The sequence below is a fragment of the Chelonia mydas genome, chromosome 5 (genome assembly GCF_015237465.2).
Source record: "Chelonia mydas isolate rCheMyd1 chromosome 5, rCheMyd1.pri.v2, whole genome shotgun sequence".
NCBI classification, from domain to species: Eukaryota; Metazoa; Chordata; order Testudines; family Cheloniidae; genus Chelonia; species Chelonia mydas.
Window position 1 is genome coordinate 2,227,442 of NC_051245.2, and position 20,545 is coordinate 2,247,986.

Here is a 20,545-nt window from a genome sequence, read left to right on the forward strand (position 1 = left end):
ATAAGTTTACATTTTCAGGGATGTCGTTACAAAACGAGAGACTTTTACAGTGGTGGAATTCCCTTTTTTCTGTGGCTTGAACCTTCATAGACTTTACTCATAGACTTTAAGGTCAGAAGGGACCGTTATGATTGTCTAGTCCAGTGGTCAGCAACCTTTCACAAGTGGTGTGCCGAGTCTTCATTTATTCACTCTAATTTAAGGTTTTGCCTGCCAGTAATACATTTTAACGTTTTTAGAAGGTCTCTCTCCATAAGTCTATATTATATAACTAAACTATTGTTGTAAAGTAAACAAGGTTTTTAAAATGTTTAAGAAGCTTCATTTAAAATTAAATTAAAATGCAGATCTTATCAGTTTAGTGCAGTGGTTCTTAACCTGGGGTGCACGCACCCCCTGGGGGTGCGAGATGCCCTTTCTGGGGGTGCGAGACGTGAGATTTTTTAGAAGGTAAATCATCGAAAACACAAATTAAACACAGGCACATAAGTACAACTACTTTGTTTCATCAAACCTATGTATTTATTAACATTATACATTTTAACAATTATTGTAATATATAAAGTTTTTAAGTTTTCAAGTTTTTACGCTAATTGTAGTGTAATTTTTTATAAGGGCTGCAGAGTGCTGGGTCCAGGCCAGGAGCAGAGCTGGGCTGGCTGCTGGTACCCCATGCCGGCAGGAGGGCTGAGCAGGGCTGGAGGCCCAGACCCCGGCTTGCAGGGGGCCAGTGGCCAGAACCCCAGACAGTCAGCGGGCTGAGCGGCTCAGCCCGCTGCTGGTCTGGGATTCCGTCCACTGGCTCCTGCCAGCCAGGATCCTGGCCGCTGGCCCCTGGCCCCGCTCAGCCTGCTGCCGGCCGGGGGTTCCGTTCACCCAGGCCGGCAGCAGGCTGAGCGGGGCCGACGGCCGGGACCCCAGACCCCAGCTGGCAGCAGCATGTCAGTAAAAATCGGCACGTGTGCCGCAGGTTGCCAACCCCTGGTCTACACTGACCTCCTGCAAATCCATAGGCAGCTTCAGGGATGTATTAGGAAATACCAGAAACAAAAATTGAAAGGGATCAGCAGCAGTCTGAAAAGAATCTCTGACCAAAAGCAGCTAGCACATTCACTTTAACTCCTGAAGGAAATATTTAGTGTTAAGACTAAGGTTTTATTGCATTACAATAGGAAGTGACAAAACCCTAGTTCAGTTCATTGCCACAGCCTTTATAAATGTGACAATCTGCAAGGCTAAAGGAAGAAATCTATAAAGTGAATATCCCCAAGAAATTCTAAAAAGTGAGGCTCAAACCTTTCTGAAAACACCTTGAGAAATAAAAGCCCTGTATTGGGACCAGGATAGTTTTGTTCAACACAGTGAAGTCTTTTCCAAGACCAAGGGGACACTTGAGAAGTAGATGGTTCCTTAGACCAGCGTTTCTCAAAGTGGGGTTCCAACCCAAGAGGGGGTCCCTAGACTATTGTAGGGGGTTGTGAGATCGCAGGCTGGTGGCTGGGCACCCAGCAGTGAAGGTAGTGCCACCTGCCAGCAGCAGCAGAGAAGTAAGGGTGGAAAAGCTGTCTGACAATACCATGCCACCATTACTTCTCTGCAGCAGCTGGCAGGGAGCACAGCCTTCACAGCCTCTGGCCAGCAGAGCCACTCTCCGCTCTGCCCTCAGAGCAGGGCGCTCCATGAGAACAAGGCCATTCTGGTTGTGTCACTTCCCTAAGCAAGGCCCTTGTTTTCACAGAATGTGGCCTACCACTTCTATAGTGTATGAAGAGCGTCAGACCAAACTCTAACATCAGGAAAAAACAGGTAGCATAAGTCAGTCAGTCATTAAATAAATAAATAAAGTACTATAATATCTGAAATAAACTAATCTGTAAAAACAATGGATCGTTTTATTGTACATGGCACGAAGAGGGGAGCTCAAGCTGACAGAGGGTAGAGAACAGAATTTGTAAGTGCAGGGAAAAAACCAAAAACCAGAAAATACTACACTTCTTATTTGGCATTTGGATTTACTTACACTGGCTCAGAAGACATTCCGAGTCCGCAGTGTGTTTTGTGCAGTCAAGTTTTGGCCAATAGCCTAAAACCAAACAAACGCCAGCAACATTTACAAACAAGACACCCTACATAGGTGGAGAGGTCTGTGGAATATTTTGAAAGAAACCTTCATGAACTTGAGCAACAAAAAAACTTATGCAAAGCAGCAACTGTGACAGCCAAAACTCTGGAAGCACCTTATGCTCTCTCACTTTTAAGCACCAGGGCAAAGCCTCAGCATCGCCAAACCTCTTATTTTTCCTGAATCGAAAAGAATGAGAAAGTATGATTGGCAAAGATGCTGCCACTCAGCCGAGCTCTACTCCACCATCAAATGATAAAGTGAGTCACTGTACTGAGAATATGTCAGGTGGTGGAAAGGATTAAAAATAGCACGTTCTTTTCCTTACAGATTGATGAATCCACCAATGTTTCAGGGGCAGCACAGTTAGTGGTCTATGTTCGGTATACTTGGGAAAACAGAGTAAAAGATGACTCTCTCCTCTTCAAGGCACTGCTGACATATACTAGGGAAGAGGAAATATTTAAGTTCCCTGATGCCTTTATAACAGGGGAACACATTAACTGGAATAGCTGTGTAGGGATCTGCACTGATGCCATGACAGCTGTCTGGTACCAAGAGTGGGCTTGTCGGCAGACAAAGTAGCCACCACAGAAGCCCAGTGGACATGCTGCATGATTCACAGGAAACCTCTTGCTAGTAGGAGTATGGATCCCTATCTAAAATACATTTTGAGTCAAGCTGTAGCAATCATTAATTTTATTAAAGCAAAGCCCCTGAATTCCGAACTTTTTAAAAGTCTGTGTGAAGAAATGGGCTTGGATCATCAGCACTTATTACTGCACACAGAGGTTGACTGGCTGTCGTGGGGAAGAGTTCTAACCCACCTGTTTGAACTGAGAAATAACGTGTGTGTTTCTGACCGAAGTGGATTCCACCTTGAAGAAGCATTTAAGTGACATCAAATAGTTGGTTGGCAACTCTCTCCTATCTCAGACATTTTTGACATTTTTTGATATTTGTTTAAATTCTTTGAATACTACAAGGAAATGAAACAAACAAACATCCTCAAACTCAATGACAAAATACATGCCCTTACTAAAAAACTGAATCTTTGGAAGTCAGGTCGACAACAAAAAATGTCAAATGTTTTCAGCGCTGAATGACCTCCTGGAAATCTCAGCCAGTGATGTCACCATTGGGGATATAAAAGAACATGGAGCTGAACACCTCCCTACATTCGCACAGAGTATTTAAAAAACTGGGCTCAATTGTGACCTAACCACATTTAACTGCATAAGAAACCCATTTGACTACCAGTTTTCTCCAAATTCAAATCTCACCTTGAAAGCTCCAGAGGAACTGATCAACATCTCACGTGATTCCATTCTGAAGCAACGATTCCAATCTTAGCCTCAAAGCAAAGCAAACTATCCCCAAATCCCAACTGCAGCAAGTAAAGTGCTTCTCCCATTCGCAACTACTTACTTACGTGAATCTGGTTTTTCAGCTTTGACTTGCTTAAAGAACAACACTGGGCAAAACTGAATGTAGAGGACAATTTAAGGGTCTTCCTCAGTTCCCTGGAGCCACAATTCAAAAGAAGTGTGGCTTCAAAACAGCAGCACCCCTCACATTAAGAGTCCAGATACTTGTTTGTCTACAGTTGTGTATAAAGCCACAACCCTTGGACAACGCTACGATGATTACCAAAATCACTGGAAAAGGCTTCCAGCTCCCGTAACTATGTCCTGTTGCCTTCCCCCCCCCGCCCCAAAATTTGTTCCTTAAAGTCCACATATTTATTCCTGAGAAATGTTGCTTTACACTTTTTGAAAGGCTTCAGTGCCTTTGACTGCAGGGATGATAACAACATGCTTCTTTTAGTGAACTTATGAGTCTGTACAATAATTTGCTAACACTTTTGGGAGTGGGGGACGGTCATCAGAGCCTGAAATATTTTCAAAGGGGGTCCCAGCACAAATAGTTTGAGAATCCCTGCACTTTTGAACAGGTTGCACTTCGTTAGAAGATACCAGCACATGTTCAATCTCTCTCCACCTGAGATAAAGAAGCTGCAAGAGGAGTTTGTTGATTACCAGTCGACGTAGAAATCAGCTATCATAGAATCATAGATTAGGGTTGGAAGAGACTTCAGGAGGCCATCTAGTCCAACCCCCTGCTCAAAGCAGGACCAACCGCAATTAAATCATCCCAGCCAGGGCTTTGTCAAGCCTGACCATAAAGACTTCTAAGGATAGAGATTCCACCACTTCCCAAGGTAACCCGTTCTAGTACTTCACCACCCTCCTAGTGAAACAGTGTTTCCTAATATCCAACCTAAACCTCCCCCACTGCAACTTGAGACCATTGCTCCTTGTTCTCTCATCTGCCATCACTGAGAACAGCCTAGCTCCATCCTCTTTGGAACCCCTCTTCAGATAGTTCAAGGCTGCTATCAAATCCCCCCTCACTTCTCTTCTGCAGACTAAACCCCAGTTCCCTCAGCCTCTCCTCGTAATTTATATGCCCCAACCCCCTGATCATTTTCATTGCTCTCTTCTGGACTCTCTCCAATTTCTCCACATCCTTTCCATAGTGGGGGGCCCAAAACTGGACGCAATACTCCAGATGTGGCTTCACCAGTGACAAATAGAGGGGAATAATCACTTCCCTTGATCTGCTGGCAATGCTCCTACTAATGCAGCCCAATATGCCATTAACCTTTGTGATAAATGAAGCGAGGGTAGCTCCCTTTGATCGACACCCAGCCAACCAGTTAGCTCTAAAATCCCTCTTGGTAGCTGTTCTCCGCTTGCTTTACTTGTAAAGGGTTAAAAGTCCCCCAGGTAAAGAAAAGGAAGCGGGCACTTGACCAAAAGAGCCAATGGGAAGGTAGAACTTTTTTAAATTGGGAAATAAACCTTCCCTTTGTCTGTTGTTCTCTCTGGACGAAACAGACAGGCAGCAGGAATGCTGTGTAAAGTTTGAAGCAGATACGAAAACCATCAGATCATATCTAGAACTACTTTTAACAACCCAAATACGTAAGTAAATTAGGAATGTTTAGAAAGATGCAATTAGGTTTATTTCCGTTTATTTTTTAAGGCTTGTGAACTCTTCTGTGCTAACCCCAGATGCTTTCGTTTGCTTGTAACCTTTAAACTAATCCCCAAGAAAGCTATTTTGGATGCTTAATTTTTGGAATTGCTCTTTTAAAATCTAGCAAAAGCCTAAGTTCCAGATGTATTTTCTTCCTTTTTGTTTTTAATAAAATTTATCTTTTTTAAGAACAGGATTGGATTTTTGGGATCCTGAGAGGTTTGCATGTTGTTTGATTAGCTGGTAGCAACAGCTAATTTCCTTTGTTTTCTTTCTCAGCTCTTCCTTGGAGGGGTGGAGAAAGGGCTTGAGGATACCCTACAGGGAGGAATTCCCAAGTGCTCCTTCCTCGGTCCAAGGAGGGGTTTTTTGCATTTGGGTGGTGGCAACATTTAGTGGCAAGCCAAGGTCAGAGATAAGCATTGGGAGCTTAATACAAGCCTGGAGTGGAAAGTATTAATTTTTAAAATCCTTGTGGGCCCCCACCTTCTGTACTCAAAGTGACAGAGTGGGGATTCAGCCATGACAGCCTTCTTGGCAACAAGGGCACACTGCTGGCACATATCCAGCTTCTTATCCACTGTAATCCCCAGGTCCTTTTCTGCAGAACTGCTGCTTAGCCAGTCTGTCCCCAGCCTGTAACGGTGCATGGGATTCTTCCATCCTAAGTGCAGGACTCTGCAGTTGTCCTTGTTGAACCTCATCAGATTTCTTTTGGCCCAATCCTCCAATTTGTCTATGTCACTCTGGACCCTATCCCTACCCTCCAGAGTATTTACCTCTCCTCCCAAGCTTAGTGTCATCCACGAACTTGCTGAGGGTGCAATCCATCCCATCATCCAGATCATTAATAAAGATGTTGAACAAAACTGGCTCCAGGACCAACCTCTGGAGCTCTCCGCTGGATGCCGGCTGCCAACTAGACGTGGAGCCATTGATCACTACCCGTTGAGCCCGACAATCTAGCCAGCCTTCTATCTACCTTATAGTCCATTCATCCAATCCATACTACTTAAACTTCCTGGCAAGAATACTGTGGAAGACTGTATCAAAAGCTTTGCTAAAGTCAAGATATATCACATCCACCACTTTCTCCAGATCCATGGAGCCAGTTATCTCATCATAGAAAGCAATCAGATTTGTCAGGCATGACTTGCCCTTGGTGAATCCATGTTGACTGTTTCTAATCACCTTCCACCCCTCCAAGTGCTTCAAAATGGTTTCCTTCAGGACCTGCTCCATGATTTTTCCAGGGACTCAGCTGAGTCTGACCGGTCTGTAGTTCCCCAGATTCTCCTTCTTCCCTGAGCTATCACTCAGTGTGTATGGAATGAGGCAGCACTACAGACTGACACATATAACACCTCTGTGCAGTACAGGATGGACACTGTGTGGCATATCTTCGCCATGTCAAAAGCCCCAGTGGTTTTCTCAAGTTCCCATTACTGTCCAGGCTTGCCAGGCTTGTCTTAGTGTTACTCCACTCAAATTCAGGAGAAGAGAGAGTGTTCAGTCATGTTTGAAAGAATAAGACACCATTCAGACCAAACCTTGGACTAGATGGGATACAGTTCTCTATTATCCAAGTGAAGCTGGCAACTCCTGAGCCATGTTGCAAGTTTGAGCAACCAAAAGAAGTTATAAAAACAGCAAAACAGGCCACATGGCACTATAACAAAGCACATGAATAAGCTGTGAAACCAAATTAGATATTAAAAGAAATGTGGAATCTGAATCCTTTATCTATGGTTTGTTAGCTTCAAATTAATTAAATTAAATTATTTTATTTTTACATTCATTTAATGTATTGCATGGCTGTGTTTTATTTTAATTATTTAATTTTAATTAATTTATTTTGCATTTATTTATTTTGGAATCTGATTTTATTTTAGTTTACAGTAAATGAGCAATAATATACAAACCAAATATTTGTACTGTAAAGTGTTTTTCAAATGGATCATTACTATGGCATGGTTATATGCAAAATAAACACACTGTTGTATTGACAAAAGTTTTCTTTTTTAAGTTTATATAAAAGCAAGTGTTTGGTTTTTTTTAATGTTACTCGTTTTGTCCACTGACACTGTGCCTAATCAGGTAATAACAATTCTGGTCCTCAGAGATCTCTACCCATCCAGGTTTTTGTTCCAACCAGCAAATAATTGTTTTTCTTAAAATCCACTGGTTTGCATGGCATATAGAATTCTCACGTGCCTTAGACTTTAGTATGAAGTACGACATTTAAGTGTTTCATATGCAATATTAAGCAATGCACATTTTAAAACTATTAAGTGCTGGCTTGATTAAAAACCTGGACTGTTGGATGTTGCCAAGGACTAAAGAGGAGAGTCCCTGACTTTAGCTATGACCTAACAGCACCTGCAAAGTCTCACTCAGCCTTGAATCTCACTTCTTTGGGGCTGTAAATCTCACTCTTAAGGACAGCGAACCCTTGGACTCTGCAAGCCATAAGCTATTGCTAGGCAACTACAGCAATGGGCTAGCAGACCAACCCACAGACGTTAGGCGCCTGAAAGGAAAGACTAAAAAGAAAAAAAGGGAGCAGAGTGTCTGTTTGAACAGAGAGAAGCACGGAAATGTTGCTTCATCGACATGACAGAAAGAGAAGGAGGACTTGTGGCACCTTAGAGACTAACACATTTATTTGAGCATGAGCTTTCATGAGCTTCATCGGACGATAGACAGAGAAACTGAAGTACAGAGACTATTAGCAGCTGAACCATGACCAAAAGTTTTTACCCAGGACGTAGGGCGATGAACCCTCAAGCCTTCTCAAGGTGGCGGAGGTGAAAGCCAAGGAGAATACCTTAAGCCTAGTAGCAAGAAAAAAAAAACAACATCTTTTGCTTGTTAAAGAAGTGTTCCTTCTGGGGTTCTGCAAAGTCTTCAAGAAAAAACATTTCCATAACACCAAATGGGTGACCCGGACACGATACAGAGAACAGAGAACAAATTTAATTTGTGTCTCCACAGGTTTTCTCTAAAACTTAACTATGAAATAAGCATTCTTGGAAGAAATACAAACAAATGAAATAAGATAACGGAAGGAGAATGGATTTTCATGTAATGTACTTGACAAAACCTAAATTAATAATTACCCTGCAACAGCTGACTGCACCACACCACTTAAAAGAGCACAGAGTGCTGCTGTAGCTGCTTGGAGACATCAAGTGGTTCAGAGACTCTCTGAACTCAGGAGTTGGCAGGTTAAATGAAGGAACAAGTATTTCACTTTTTAAAATATGTCAACAGACTTAAAAGGGATCTTCTAATTGGGATTTTACACATTTTTAAAGTCAAAAAAGAATTGTAATTCACTTAACTTTCTCACTTTTGTGTTATAATCCCTGCTCCTCAGAAATTTATGTTGTGCTCATATATTGGGCAATGTGTTTTTAAAGAATAGCAAGAAAAGCAATGTGCTGCTTTCAATTCTTGATGAGAATATAGGAATGGGGTGGGGGGGCGAAATCACATTGAAGACATAAGGGACTTTGCATTTATCAAACACAAAAGTCTGTTCTACTATATAAAGGTCTTTAAGGTGACTGCTTTACTGGCTGTAAAAAGAAATCAGCACTTTACATGAGGGATTTTTACTTTACACTCATACAAGATGAGGATGAAATTTTTGCAATGCAGAACGAGCAAGTTTCTGTAGATCGTCTTGCTTCATTAGTAATATAGAAGGAAACTAACATATCCCCTAAAGTTTAAGGTGATTTATTATCTATGTTGCAGTAGTGTCTAAATTCCACCAGACACTTTTCCAGCACAGAAAAAGAGATCACAGTCTAATGCATGGAGAAGTGATGCAATATGCAAGCAAAGTGATCACGATAAAGACAAATACAAGGCCCCCCAAAATCAATCCCTCTCCTCCAGGTAAATGAGCAGTTCACTCACAGGATAAAGAGTTGAATTATGTCAATGAGTTCAATGGTATATAAAAACTAATTTTTTGAATTACAAAAATTGGATTTTTTTATTTAAATTGGATTTTATTTAAAATAATTACAGGGTTTGTTTTTTGTTTTTTTTAATATAAGCTTATTTAAAGTTAAAATTGTGGTGGACTCTCCATCACTGACCATTTTAAAATCAAGACTGGATGTTTTTCTAAAAGATCTGATCCTGGAATTACTTTCGAGAAGTTCTCTGGCCTGTGTTCTACAGGAGGTCAGACTAGATGATCGCAGTGGTCCCTTCTGGCCTTAGAATCCATGATCCTATGAATTATGACACCCTGTGTTAAGGCCTAAACTTACTCTGATCTATTAAAATCATTTAAATTAAATAAAACATTATGCATTACGTCTGCTGCCAAAGTTTTAAAGAAAGCGAAACTGGTAGACACCACTAGCCAAGCCACTACATAAGAATCAAGTTGTTGAAGTGCTATTTCTGCTTTTTACAACAGCAGCCTCTTCTGCAGGTGCAGAGTTTATGTAACTAGTTCAGTTTAGTGATTAGGACATTCAAAGTTAAAAAATAAGAAAAAGAAAGTTACTCACCTTATAGTAACTGGAGGTTCTTCAAGATGTATGGTCCCTATCTGTATTCCATTGTGTGTACGCATGCGCTCCATGCACCCAGAATTGGAGAATTTTGAAAGCACTGTCAGTCCACTCATGTGCCCTTGTTCTCCTTAGCCTCCAACCGAGGAGATCATCAAGTTCCTTCTCCACTGCAAATCCAAAAATGAGCCGCAGCAGACGGGAAGAAGGGTAGGTAGTGCAATACACATAGGGACCATACATCTCAAGGAACCTCCAGTTACAAAGGTAAATAACTTCTCTTCTTCAACAGCTGGTCCTTATGTGTATTCACTCTGGGTAACTGAAAAGCAGCACTCAAGTAGAAGGAGAGTGTGAGGATGCAGAGCTGTGCGAAGGGATGCGACAGGAGAGGTGTCCTGCACAAAAGCACCGAGCTTTTACCACAGTCTCCCACCGTATTCTTGCCAGCAAGTTAAAGAAGTATGGGCTGGATGGATGCACTACAAGGTGAATAGAAAGCTGGCTAGATTGTCAGGCTCAACGGGTAGTGATCAATGGCTCCATGTCTAGTTGGCAGCTGGTATTAAGTGGAGTGCCCCAAGGGTCGGTCCTGGGGCCGGTTTTCTTCAATACCTTCATAAATGATCTGGAGGATGGTGTGGATTGCACCCTCAGCAAGTTTGTAGATGACACTAAAATGGGAGGAGAGGTAGATACACTGGAGGGTAGGGATAGGATACAGAGGGACCTAGACAAATTAGAGGATTGGGCCAAAAGAAATCTGATGAGGTTCAACGAGGAGAAGAGCAGAGTCCTGCACTTAGGACGGAAGAATCCCATGCATCGCTACAGACTAGGGACCGAATGGCTAAACAGCAGTTCTACAGAAAAGGACCTAGGGGTTACGGTGGACGAGAAGCTGGATATGAGTCAACAGTGTGCCCTTGTTGCCAAGAAGGCCAATGGTATTTTGGGATGTATAAGTAGGGGCATTGCCAGCAGATCGAGGGATGTGAGCGTTCCCCTCTATTTGACACTGGTGAGGCCTCATCTGGAGTACTGTGTCCAGTTTTGGGCCCCACACTACAAGAAGGATGTGGAAAAATTGGAAAGAGTCCAGCGAAGGGCAACAAAAATGATTAGGGGTCTGGAACACATGACTTATGAGGAGAGGCTGACGGAACTGGGATTGTTTAGTCTGCAGAAGAGAAGAATGAGGGGGGATTTGATAGCTGCTTTCAACTACCTGAGAGGTGGTTCCAGAGAGGATGGTTCTAGACTATTCTCAGTGGTAGAAGAGGACAGGACAAGGAGTAATGGTCTCAAGTTGCAGTGGGGGATCATCTAGTCTGACCTCCTGCACAACGCAGGCCACAGAATCTCACCCACCCACTCATACAAGTATTCTTGCTGCTTTGGTTTTCTGCAGACATCCTTCTGAAAAGCTCATTCACCTAAATATTCACAAAAGACAACAGAAGGGGTCATAATGTGAATCTGGCAATTCACAAAAAAAGTTGAATAGTTTTTAACTGCATTTGTCCAAATCTAGTCATTGTCATATTGCAGAATTCCCTCTTGTTTGAGAGCCAATTATTTCACAAGAGTGTCACCTGTTCACTTACTTTTATTTACAGTAAGTCAGTTATATCTCAGACGGACCAAGAAATTAAGATTCTCCCCGGTGTTAATGATGCCAAAGACACTGATTCCACATCATACTTCTATCTTCTCTGTTATCTAAAGCTAACTGAAAATGTTCTGGTGGAATAACTGTCCATCTGAAAAGAACAGGAGTACTGCAAAGGAGTCAAACAGCTAGAATAGAAGAGAAGGAGTACTAGTGGCACCTTAGAGACTAACCAATTTCTTTGAGCATAAGCTTTCGTGAACTAGTACTCCTTTTCTTTTTGCGAATACAGACTAACACGGCTGCTACTCTGAAACCTGTCATTAGAATAGAAGAGGTCACCTTATACTGATGAACAAGTTTAAAACGCTTAGCAAGTTCAATCAGATAACCAAGTAAGCAAGAGCTAAGGTTGTCCCTATGCCTTTAGCATTCCCAACAGCCCCTTATGGTTTGGGGAGGAAGTAGCGTAGTCCTGTGTGTATACAGACCACTAAGATGACTAAATCTTTTCTAATCTAACTTTTCCCTGTAGATATACTGTAATTTCTTTATGACTGATGCTTTTGCTCTAAATTAGCTGATTTTGAACGTTCTGTATTTTTTTAACCAGATGCATCTATATAGCTGAAAAACTGCTCCCATAGAAGTCTGTTATTCCTGTGATGTTGGGTAGATGATATTAAGCTGGGATACAAACAAAACAAACATCCAACTTTATTTATGAACAGAGAGCTGTAGATGGCACTTGTACTTTATTAAATAAATTGCACAGCTCTCCAATTTATTGCACCATTTAGAATGAATCAACTGTCAGGTAAGTGGTTTGAAACGTGCTCCCTGCTTCAAAATGAAGTGTCTTGTGTGTCACTCCTGAAACACCTAAAGCAACTACTAGCTTTAGCTCACGCTAGGCTAAAGATTCATGGCACAAAGAAATCCCTCTTATTTATGCTGAGCACCTAGGTAACAAAAGATTTAACAAGGAAGCTGTCATATATGAAATTTCATCTGCAGTTAGGCTGAGAGCACAACATATGTTCTATGTTCTAATATATTGTAATATAAACAATGACAACGATATAAACAGAATTCCACTGAAATGTTTATCCCTCAGATTGTAGCATTCCAGTTAAGCCACCAAAATACAACTCACCAAAAGGTAACTCGAATCTTGTATCCAGCAAAATTTTATGGGGAGTTGGCTTTTTGGTCCCACAGATCTCATCATGCTTCATTACGACTTCTGCCTCCAGCGTAGACCACTCTCCAGGTCCTTCCTATAAATTAAAAACCATGAACTCAAGTCCCTGGGTCTGATGATACTTTATCCTGGCAGTCATCCTTATATAATGAATTCCATTGGACATTTGCTGATAAGGAGCCCAGGAACAACCCAACAGGATTAATAAGATTAGCAATATACCCTTCTAGTCTTTACTCCTAAAAATTAACCCAGTTTTTTGATTGCCATACCCCACTGCTGACTACTTCCCCTGGAGCTTTGGCTGCACAAATTCTGCAGGATCATTTATATACTTATACCAAGATAAGGAAAAGAGAATTTAAAATGTAACTGCAGCAAACCTACTCACGTCCGATGGGAATTTTGCATAGAGTATTCAACAACAATCACTGAGGAGAACTGGGGCTCCTAAGACAATTTAGCACAAACAAGTTTGTTGGGGCTGGGTTCCCTCTACCTCCTTTTGCCCATTTTCTCCTACTGCCAGAGTTAATTACCATCTCCTGGCTCTATAATATCCAGCACTGTAAAATCTCTCTCTTTTAAATAGTGTCCACATACACTGGGCTTGGAGCTACGAAAATAAATGAGTAAGTTTAGACCTGCTTTCAGAACTTGTTACTTGGGTAGCTAACAGAAGAGTTTCAGAATTTAGGAAATCCCTGTTACTTCGCAGCCAACACTACTCATAGTAAACAATGTTTTGTGGCTTTATTTAGTGAATCTGCAGGTATCCTCTAGCACTAAGTATAACTCCTAAGGAAAAGTCCTCATGCCACCAGGTGAAGGTCAGAGTGCTTGTTACAAGGGTGGCGCATAACAGCCCCTTGAATACAGAGAGATTTCAGCTGTTAGCATGCTATGCAGTAATATTTTTACAATTTTTCCCATGAGTGTTACAATTCTAACAAATCAGTTTTTGAGAGGTCTATATGTGAGCTACCAAAGCTATAGGTTCTTCACAAAATTAGATCTCTTTTTACATTTGTAGAACTGAGACCTCAGAAGCATGTACAGTAGATTCAATTTTTGTTTGGCTTACTAGCAGCCTCTGTGATCCAAAAATACAGGGCCCCTTCCACACACTTCCCCAAGCTTCTCAGGAGCACCTGTAATTGGCATACAGTAGTTATGTGCACCATGTGGCTACATTAAGGCATAGTAACCTTGACACTGCACTTTCACATTAGTGTTCTGTGCTAGCTAACCTCATCAGACTGCCGGACGGCCTTAAGTGCAATCCACACGGTCCCGACCATCGTGTCCCAGATCAGCCCTTTGTTCCATACTTCAACAATCAGGCCCAGGTCCAGCCGACTAATCTCACTGAAAGAAAAGAAGAAGAGAAGAGGCAATGTTTAAGGGGAAACTAGACGGTAGCTGTAAACTCAGCTTCTGACTGTAAGTGGCAACCATTTGCACACAAGTAAACATATAACCTCACTTAAGCTACAGGCATTTAACAGTAGGCTACAGCCTTTTTCCAAAGGCAGTCACATATCCATCCGGTGGACCTGACACAGCCTCAAGGAAACATGACGACAGCACATGGGGTGGGATCCTGGGCTGGAATACAGAGAGGTGACTTGGTTCTCTGTATTCCTGGGCTGGTTCTCTACGGTCCCCGCCCTCAGTGTGAAAGGATCAGCCACTCCCATCCCTAACGAAGGGAACAGTCATGCGATTCTCAGCCAGCAGGGGTCTAGTAGGGACATGTAACCTTCATATGCTGAGATTGGCCAAGACCTTTGTTACCAGGAGTATAGATAGGAAGGACTTCCTCCCTCCCCCATGGGTAAAGGGAGCATCTCTCATCAGTGCATCTCTTCCAGATGTATCATCCCAGCGTGAGTAATTTGTATAGACCACTCTCCAGCATGCCCACTTGAGAGAAAGTTTAAACACTAGCCCCTAAATCCAAGGACCACTTTTGTGTCCTCTACCAACACAGGAAGCCTACAGGTGTCATACTCACCTTTCCTGTGAGGTAAACAGCAACTCAGGAATGCTTTGTGAAATATTGCCCTGTTCTAGGCTTCCCAGCACAGGAGGGAAAAATTGGCCGCACCTTGCTTCTTGTGAACAGCAAGGAAGCCTTACAGTCTGCGTCAGGGACCCCCTGTTGGGATACGAGTGCTCTGAAGGGACAACATTCAGCACTCGTCTTCAGAGCATTTTTGTACAGCTGCAGTTCTTCTGAGACCAGATTTCAGGGGAATGATGCACTGCTACATAGTTCCTTTTGCTTGGCAGAGTGCATCCACACAATGTTGGTCAAAGGAATTTGGAAGGCTTATAAATAGTTAATTGTCCCTCGATTGCCACCAGGCTAAAGAGTCTCATGAATTATTCACTGACTTATTCATCACCCAGATACAGATCAATAATTGTACAACTAGAGACTTCAAACTTAAGGGTCCTCTGAGACAGTCTCAGGTGGAAATAGGCTACAAAAACAAAAATACTCTTGAAACAAAAGTAAACCCTATGCCTGCAGCAAAGTAAGCGGACACCTGTTAATATCCAGCTTTCCCTTTCAGTTCCACATCTTAGGTTCTTGACCCAGGACAGGCAGGCTTTGAGTTCAACAGTGTTCAGACTAGCATTTGAATGAGGTATAGTTGGTATTTTTTAAAACTGAGTGCTTACACATATACAAATGTAACTTCCTGCTCTGTCAGTGCTGTCATACAAATTATTAGCTTGTTGAAAGTATCTTGGTACTTGTCCCAAACTGGAGAATTGAATCCCAAACAAAGCTCTCTACTTAACTTCCACATACAGATCAAGAAATCAAGTGCAAAACCCCAGCCAACTTCTGTTCAAAATTTTATGAGGCACTAATCAGTGAACCATCTTAGGGAGGAATTTCAGGCAAAGGAACTGCTTTGATGGCTTCAACTGTGTCTCTCTTTCTCCATCTACTGGTTAGAGGAAGGATCATTTCAAACCAGAGAACAGACAAACCAAGAAACGTTATTTCACATCAAAGTTATTTTTCTTTCTGACTTAAAATCTAAAGCTTTAATGCTGTTTCAGGGCTAGGAAGAAAGTAACCAACATTCATATTTGCAAAGAGAAAGCAAACTGTGATGTCCAGCAGTTTAAAAAGCTACTTCCGAACTAGAAAATGCTTCCAAAGACCAAAGTAGAAATGCTCTGTCTGGGGGGGAAAAAAAAAAATCTAATCTCAAATACCCCACATATAATGCTGCCAGAAGCTGAACTGCTGCCTTTTACAAGGAGTTTTAGAGCTACAAAAAATACTAAAAACACTAACTAGTTTTATCAGCCAAGGAAGCACCTTTGATTTGTTCTGCTATTTGAGAATACTTTTTTGGACAGGTCAATGTGGTACACTTTGCTGTTAAGGGAGCCTTTCCTTGGGGGGAAGAAGCTACAATACACCTTCTCCAGCTTCATAAAAGAGTAAAAAATTAGAGAACCTGGATTGGTAAATAGCAATATGAACATAAACAAAATTAATTTCTCTTGGACCAGCGTAATATACAGTGTATACATACTGCAAACACATTGTGTGACAGAGCAACATCAGGACCACTGTCCCATTGCCTGGGTGAAGCCGTGAGCAACACGGTGATGATGTTCAGCCTTCGCTAGCATTCTGCTTTTATGTTTCCTAGCAACTAATTGGGAGTGGCATAGCAACCTTAGGGCAGCCTGTCTGTGCTCCTGGCTGCAAGGGAGAGCAGCTCTGGTGGCGTTCATGAGCAAAGAAGATGAGATTGCCACTGGGTGAAAACGTTGATCCAAAATGAAGGTGTGTGTATCCCTTAAATCACCCTGGAAAACACCACATGAATATCTAGATGAAGTAGCCAGGGATTGAAGGGAGAATCCTTCCCATACATCTAGGGCTTTCCAGAGCATAGAAAGGCTGGTTCAGTGGTTAGGATTGTTGGAGTCTCCCATCATAGTCAATGTATAAGTCAGTTTGAGTGCATCTTCTGTGCAAATGTAAACTGTTGAGGGATCCGCAGATGTGTCCACACACAGAGTCCCTTCCACACAGCTATCTGCATCTCCTGTCCGGGGGTGTGCAAGCCACTTGCACACATTAGTGCGACCAGGGACAGCTGTCGATGAGCCTGGTGCCTGCCCCCAGAGGGCAGGGCTGGAGGCAGTATAGCCACGCCAGAGGGGCTACCCACACAGGGTACTGGCTCCTTTGAGAGGTGGCTTGACATGCTGCTGCTTTTGCCACTGCGGTACCCAGTAGAGCCCTGCAGCTCCACGGATATCGGATTTATCTCTGCTGATGTAAATTGTGTAGCTGCGCAGGGCTCTGTTTTCAACTGTCCATAAAATATGGCTTTGGGGAGTCACATATCAACCACATGTACAAGGTGACCAGCCCAGCAAAGCTGCACCTGTAGGATTACAGATTCAATGCTAGTCATACAGCACTGGTCCAGGACTTCAACATTTGGTATCCTGTCTGACCACCTGATGTTAGAGATGAGAGAGAGAGAGCACATGTGAAAATGCTCTAATTGCGTCAAGTGCCTGCTACAGAGAGTGTCCACGTTTTACAGCCAGAGAGGAGAGTGTTTAACACGATTGGATGATAGGACTATCAAAGCCAAATGCCTCTCACATTCCACAGATGACAACAAAGTCAACAAGAGGCAGAACTGGCTTTAGAAATGCACTGCATACTTGCAACATCGATCAAGGCATTATTAGATAAAGTGATGTCAAAACAGCAAACGTTTTCTACCACATTAAGCAGTGTAGCAACTGCGATTTCAGGGGCAGCTTACATACCAAGAAAGGACGGTTCAGTGGTTGGGGACTAGCATGGGAGCTTGGAGACTCAGATTCAATTCCCTGCCTGTCACAGACTTCCTGTGTGACCTTGGACAAATGGCTTAGTCCTTGAGTATGCTAGGCAAGGTTTGCCAGTATAGCTACACCAGCGAACCCTCCCAGTGTAGACACACTTATACCAACCAAGAAGTGCTTATGCTGGTATAGCTTAGGCTGGGGACTGGCAAGCAAAAACAAGCTATACCGGCAAAAACACTTTTTTGCCAGTATAACTGCTTCTCCACTAGGGCTTTTTCCAGCATAGCAATGTTTAAAAAAAAAAGAGTCACATCTCTAACTGACAGTTATGCCGGAAAAAGTTTCTTGTGCAGACCTACACTTCATCTCTCTGTGCCTCATGCATGCTTAACTGGTGTTTTACTCCTTTGCTTAATTACAAAAGACTACATTTCTAGTGTGAATTTAGGATTCCAACGTCCTTTACACACTGATATACACTCTCTCATCCATACACAGGGATATTTCACCAACCACAGAAACACAGCCTCCTCCAGAGCAGACCAAAGCAGATATCGATTTTGGGCAAGTCATTTATTCTGTCTGCACCTCCGAGCCCCAAATGTAGAAGAGGAAGATAGCCCTGCCCTGCCTCCCTGGGATGTGCAAGAATAAGTGCGTTAGAGATTATGAGATACTATGGTGATGGGTGCCATATAAGTTCTTAAAATGGACACATATGTACATGAAAATAGAAGCATTTATCACCACTAGCATTCATCCCTTGGAGCCAGCAGCCAGTGTGGATAAAAAACAATTTTTTTTTTTATAAAATGCTTTTTGAGGAAAAACCTAACTAAATATAGTTTTAATTAAGCTTTTGAGATGGTCTCCCACAGTATTCTTGCCAGCAAGTTAAAGTAGTATGGGCTGGATGAATGGACGATAAGGTGGATAGAAAGCTGGCTAGATCATCGGGCTCAATGGATAGTGATCGAGGGCTCCACCTCTAGTTGCAGCCGGTATCAAGTGGACTGCCCCAAGGGTCAGTCCTGGGGCCGGCTTTGTTCAATATCTTCATTAATGATCTGGAGGTTGGCATGGATTGCACCCTCAGCAAGTTTGCAGATGACACTAAACTGGGAAGAGTGGTAGATAAGCTGGAGGGTAGGGATAGGATACAGAGGGACTTAGACAAATGAGAGGATTGGGCCAAAAGAAATCTGATGAGGTTCGACAAGGACAAGTGCAGAGTCCTACACTTACAACGGAAGAATTCCACGCACTGCTACAGACGAGGGACCGAGTGGCTAGGCAGCAGTTCTGCAGGAAAGGACCTAGGGGTTACAGTGGACGAGAAGCTGGATATAAGTCAACAGTGTGCCCTTGTTGCCAAGAAGGCTAATGGCATTTTGGACTGTATAAGTAGGAGCATTACTAACAGATCGAGAGATGTGATCCTTCCCCTCTATTCGGCATTGGTGAGGCCTCATCTGTGTCCAGTTTTGGGCCCCACACTACAAGAAGGATGTGGAAAAATTGGAAAGAGTCCAGCAGAGGGCAACAAAAATTATTAGTGGGCTGGAGCACACGACATACGAGGAAAGGCTGAGGGAACTGGGATTGTTTAGTCTGCAGAAGAGAAGAATGAGGTGGGATTTGATAGCTGCTTTCAACTACCTGAAAGGGGGTTCCAAAGAGGATGGAGCTCGGCTGTTCTCAGTGGTACCAGATGAGAGAACGAGGAGCAATGGTCTCAAATTGCAGTGGGGGAGGTTTAGGCTGCATATTAGGAAAAACTTTTTCACTAGGAGGGTGGTGAAGCGTGGGAATGGGTTACCTAGGGAGGTGGTGGAATCTGTTTGCATCCAATGAAGTGAGCTGTAGCTCACGAAAGCTTATGCTCAAATAAATTTGTTAGTCTCTAAGGTGCCACAAAATCCTCCTTATCTCTTTCCTTAGAGGTTTTTAAGGTCAGGCTTGACAAAGCCCTGGCTGGGATGATTTAGTTGGGGACTGGTCCTGCTTTGAGCAGGGGGTTGCACGAGATGACCTCCTGAGGTCCCTTCCAACCCTGATATTCTATGATTCCAAGACTCTGTATAACTTTTCATGAGTGATGTACCCAAATACTTGGATACTAATATTTAAACTGTATTGTTAAATGTATTAACCTTAATTTGGGTTATTGCTGGCTATGCACTATGTATATCTTATGACTTTTAAAACAAACTTTGTATTGGGGATAATCTAAGCACTATACCCAGATGTACAGACACTTTTCTTAACTTGTGTTTTATATAATTTTTTTAACATTGGCTTTAATACATTTTTTAAATTTGAATGCAGGGATAATGAAATATTATTATCCTTACTGTGTAAGTAAAGTGCAGGAAAACTGTACTTAGCATGCCCTGATTGAGAGGGGTAATCCTAAACTGAACCTCACTTGCTAAGCAGGGAGTAGGGATGTCAAATCCCAGTGAAGAAGAGAATGGGTAGTGTGGTGGCAGGTATTCTGACCTGGTGGTGTACACTTTGCCCAAAGAGTCCTAGATGCCATTTGATCTGCCCCTTTCCGTTTTTGACAGAGCTGATTGAACTCAATTGAGAGTCCTTGTTTCTGGCTGGTGATTCCTAGAGCTGACATCACTGCTGAGCTAGGGGCTAAGCCTTAGACCTCGAATGGGCACAGTCAAAGACAACACAGAGACTGCACTGAATGCGAAGTTCCCCACTACTTGCTGAAATCACTAAGCACTGAGGCTGAAATCACTAAGACCTGAGTTAAGCGGAAGAACTTCAGAACGTGACATCGCGGGAGCAACAAGCAGCAGCAGAGAGGAGCAGCCACAGAGCAACGGCAGCAGCTGTGAGCCAGTTGCAGAGGCAGCAGCAGAGGCATTGCTCAACACCCTCCCGCACCCCGGGGTAGGAGGTGAACCCTGTGAATGCACCTCTGAACTCTGGGTCAGTACTAACCAAGGACAACCAACTGTGAGCGGGGTACAGCAAAAGGAAAGGGGAGTGATGTGTTAATGGGACATTCATTGGTTGGATCTTCCCACCGTAAGGTGGGAAGCTGAGGCAAAGGACACTGCCCAACGCACTGTAGGGTCATGTTTGCTTAGGGTCAGGTGCTTTTGAATGTGATTGTGGTGTTTTCCCAAATTAATGCTGGGTTCCCTTTCCCTTTT

General features: G+C 42.8%; 1 protein-coding gene across 8 annotated transcripts in view; it reads right to left on the minus strand.

Annotated features, from left to right (window-relative positions):
* UNC13B (unc-13 homolog B) overlaps window positions 1-20,545 on the minus strand; it is a 397,323-nt gene that overhangs the window by 305,463 nt on the left and 71,315 nt on the right. For all 8 annotated transcript variants that reach the window (XM_043546786.1, XM_043546787.1, XM_043546788.1 and 5 more), the window contains 2 exons: window positions 13,769-13,886; window positions 12,471-12,594 (listed from right to left, as the gene is read on the minus strand). In XM_043546786.1, coding sequence (XP_043402721.1) covers window positions 12,471-12,594; window positions 13,769-13,886 — 242 coding nt within the window. The remainder of the gene's footprint in view (window positions 1-12,470; window positions 12,595-13,768; window positions 13,887-20,545) is intronic.